General features: G+C 30.6%; 1 protein-coding gene across 2 annotated transcripts in view; it reads right to left on the reverse strand.

Moving 5' to 3' along the window:
* LOC113803645 (uncharacterized) overlaps positions 1-2,500 on the reverse strand; it is an 8,584-nt gene that overhangs the window by 143 nt on the left and 5,941 nt on the right. For both annotated transcript variants that reach the window (XM_070129398.1, XM_070129397.1), the window contains 2 exons: positions 850-968; positions 1-305 (listed from right to left, as the gene is read on the reverse strand). The exon at positions 1-305 is cut by the window's left edge and continues 143 nt beyond it. In XM_070129398.1, coding sequence (XP_069985499.1) covers positions 243-305; positions 850-968 — 182 coding nt within the window. In that variant the 3' untranslated portion in view covers positions 1-242. The remainder of the gene's footprint in view (positions 306-849; positions 969-2,500) is intronic.

Raw genomic sequence — 2,500 nt, forward strand, 5'->3', positions numbered from 1 at the left:
TGTGTGTGTGTGTGTGTCTGTCTGTCTGTACGTATGTAAATAGACAAATACGAATTGATAATCATAAACAGCTAAACAGACAGACAACAACCCTCAACCCCCACTATACGAAGATCCTTTTATCCCTCAAATCATCCCTTAAAAACAAAAACAAAAAAAAAACACGAAAACAAAAACAAAACAAAAAAAGATCCTCCTCCTTCCTCCTTCCTTCGGAATCCTCCTCGAAGGGCTCTTTCCTCCTAGAGAAACGCAGGAAAATGACCCTTAAATCCTGGGCCGAACCTTCCTCTCGGGCGACGCAGCTGGAACACGTTGAGGAGGAGAGTAAGTTTTCGGAATTGTGGAATTGGGAATTAATGTATGTATATATATATATATATATATATATATATATATATATATATATATATATATATGTATGTATATATATACATATTTGGATATATATACATATAAACAATAAATAAATAAATAAATATATGCATATATACATATATTCATATATATATATATATATATATGTATATATATATATATATATATATATATATATATATATATATACATATATATATATATATATATATATATTCGTATATATATACATACATATATATATACATATATATATATATACATACATATATATACATATATATATATGTATATATGTATATAGATAGATAGATAGATAGATAGATAGGTAGATAGATAGATATAGATATATAGATATATATATATATGAATATATATACATAATATTGATAGATTGATAGACAAACATAAACAAGATCAAATCACCAACACTGACAACCAGAACAACAACTGCAAAACAAACCAACTCACCAGAACAAGCAGCACGAGGGACGCCATCAGCAACACGGCTGCAATGGCCACCAGATCTGCAACGAGCAGCCACTTACACCAGGCTGCTTGTCTGCCACTTGTGTTGCTGTGTCGCGAATCTGAGCGAGGAATTGCAAGGGTCAGAAGAGGGTTTAGATAGATAAGGTGAAGTGGCATTCCGTCTAGTAGATACGCAGGTATGTTAAGGGAAAACTTTAACTAAAAAAAAAGAAAAGAAAAAAAAAAGGTTAACTCTAATAAAAAAAAAACGTTAACGGATTTTTTTTTTTTTTTTTAATGTTCTATGATTAGATTATATATGAGTGTGTCTATTAGGGAAAATTATATTTGTTTATTAATGTATCATTATAAAACGTAAGTATATTAAGATATATTAAGGGGTAACGTTAATGGAAAAGGAAGTTGTTGTTTTATAAGATCGCTATATATATTAAGGTATATTAAGGGGGTAACATTAATGCAAAATAAGGTTGTTGTTTTTAAAAATAGCTTATTATTAAATTATATATGACTGTGTCTGCTAGAGATATTTTGTTGCTGAAAGTTCTATTTGTATAGTTAATGTATATTTGTATATCAATGTATCATTTATATCGTGTATTAGGGTATATTAAAGGATAACGTTAATGGAAAGAGGTTGTTTTTTTATCGATCATTTTATAATTAAATTATATATATGTCTGTTAGAGATATCAGGTTGCTGAAATTTACATTTGTTTAGTTATTAATACATTATAACAAAACTTAAGTAACTTTTCACTAAAATTCCATGCTGTTCAAAACACTTCAATACACTTGTTTGTTATCGACTAAACTATGTCAGTTACATAAAAAAAAATTATCCATCTTCATAATTGTCAAATGAGTCATTCTGCAATCCATGATAGTATCTTCTCTTTGAAATCGATGGCTTCAACATTATCAAACTTATTACAGGTTTGAATGTTTCTTATTGAACTGACAGCAAATTGGCTTGTCAGGCCGTAAATACCTTTGGAGTTATTGATTCCTTTCGTAAAATTAGAATCCTGAGAGCCATCATAACAAGGACAAGACAATTAAAAAACAGTAGTTAGGAACGAGGACCAATTACAGATGATATGAAATAAAAAAGGCTAATATATTGGATCTATACACACAGAGAGAAAGAGAGAGAGAGAGAGAGGGGGGGGGGGGGGGAGAAAGAGGGAGAGAGAGAGAGAAAGAATGTACGTCGTGTTTTTGTTACCACCACAGCTATGCCATGACACGTATGGTCATGCTTTTTCCCCATTATGTCAGAGCACACTTACCTACACTTGTAACATCAAAAGTTAGCCTCTAAAAGATGCTGTTTGAGACACTTATTTTTTTGTCTTCCTTTAATTTCCTCTTTATTGCATTCCTCCCAATCTCTTTTCCTGGTGAATTGCACAACTGAATTCGGTAGCTGTCATTTTTTTATGAACACCTAATTACTGCAAACAAAGCACCCAATCTTTCATTAATAACAAGGGGCAAATATTTAATAGTGTGTGCTGAAGCTGTGTGACCAGTTTTCAGAACGTGGGATATAGACAAGTTCATTCTTCTTAATATCAACATTTCAGTATGACTAATGATTTATTTAACAATTTATAATTCTATTTCT

This window comes from Penaeus vannamei, chromosome 13, assembly GCF_042767895.1.
Source record: "Penaeus vannamei isolate JL-2024 chromosome 13, ASM4276789v1, whole genome shotgun sequence".
Classification (NCBI taxonomy): Eukaryota; Metazoa; Arthropoda; class Malacostraca; order Decapoda; family Penaeidae; genus Penaeus; species Penaeus vannamei.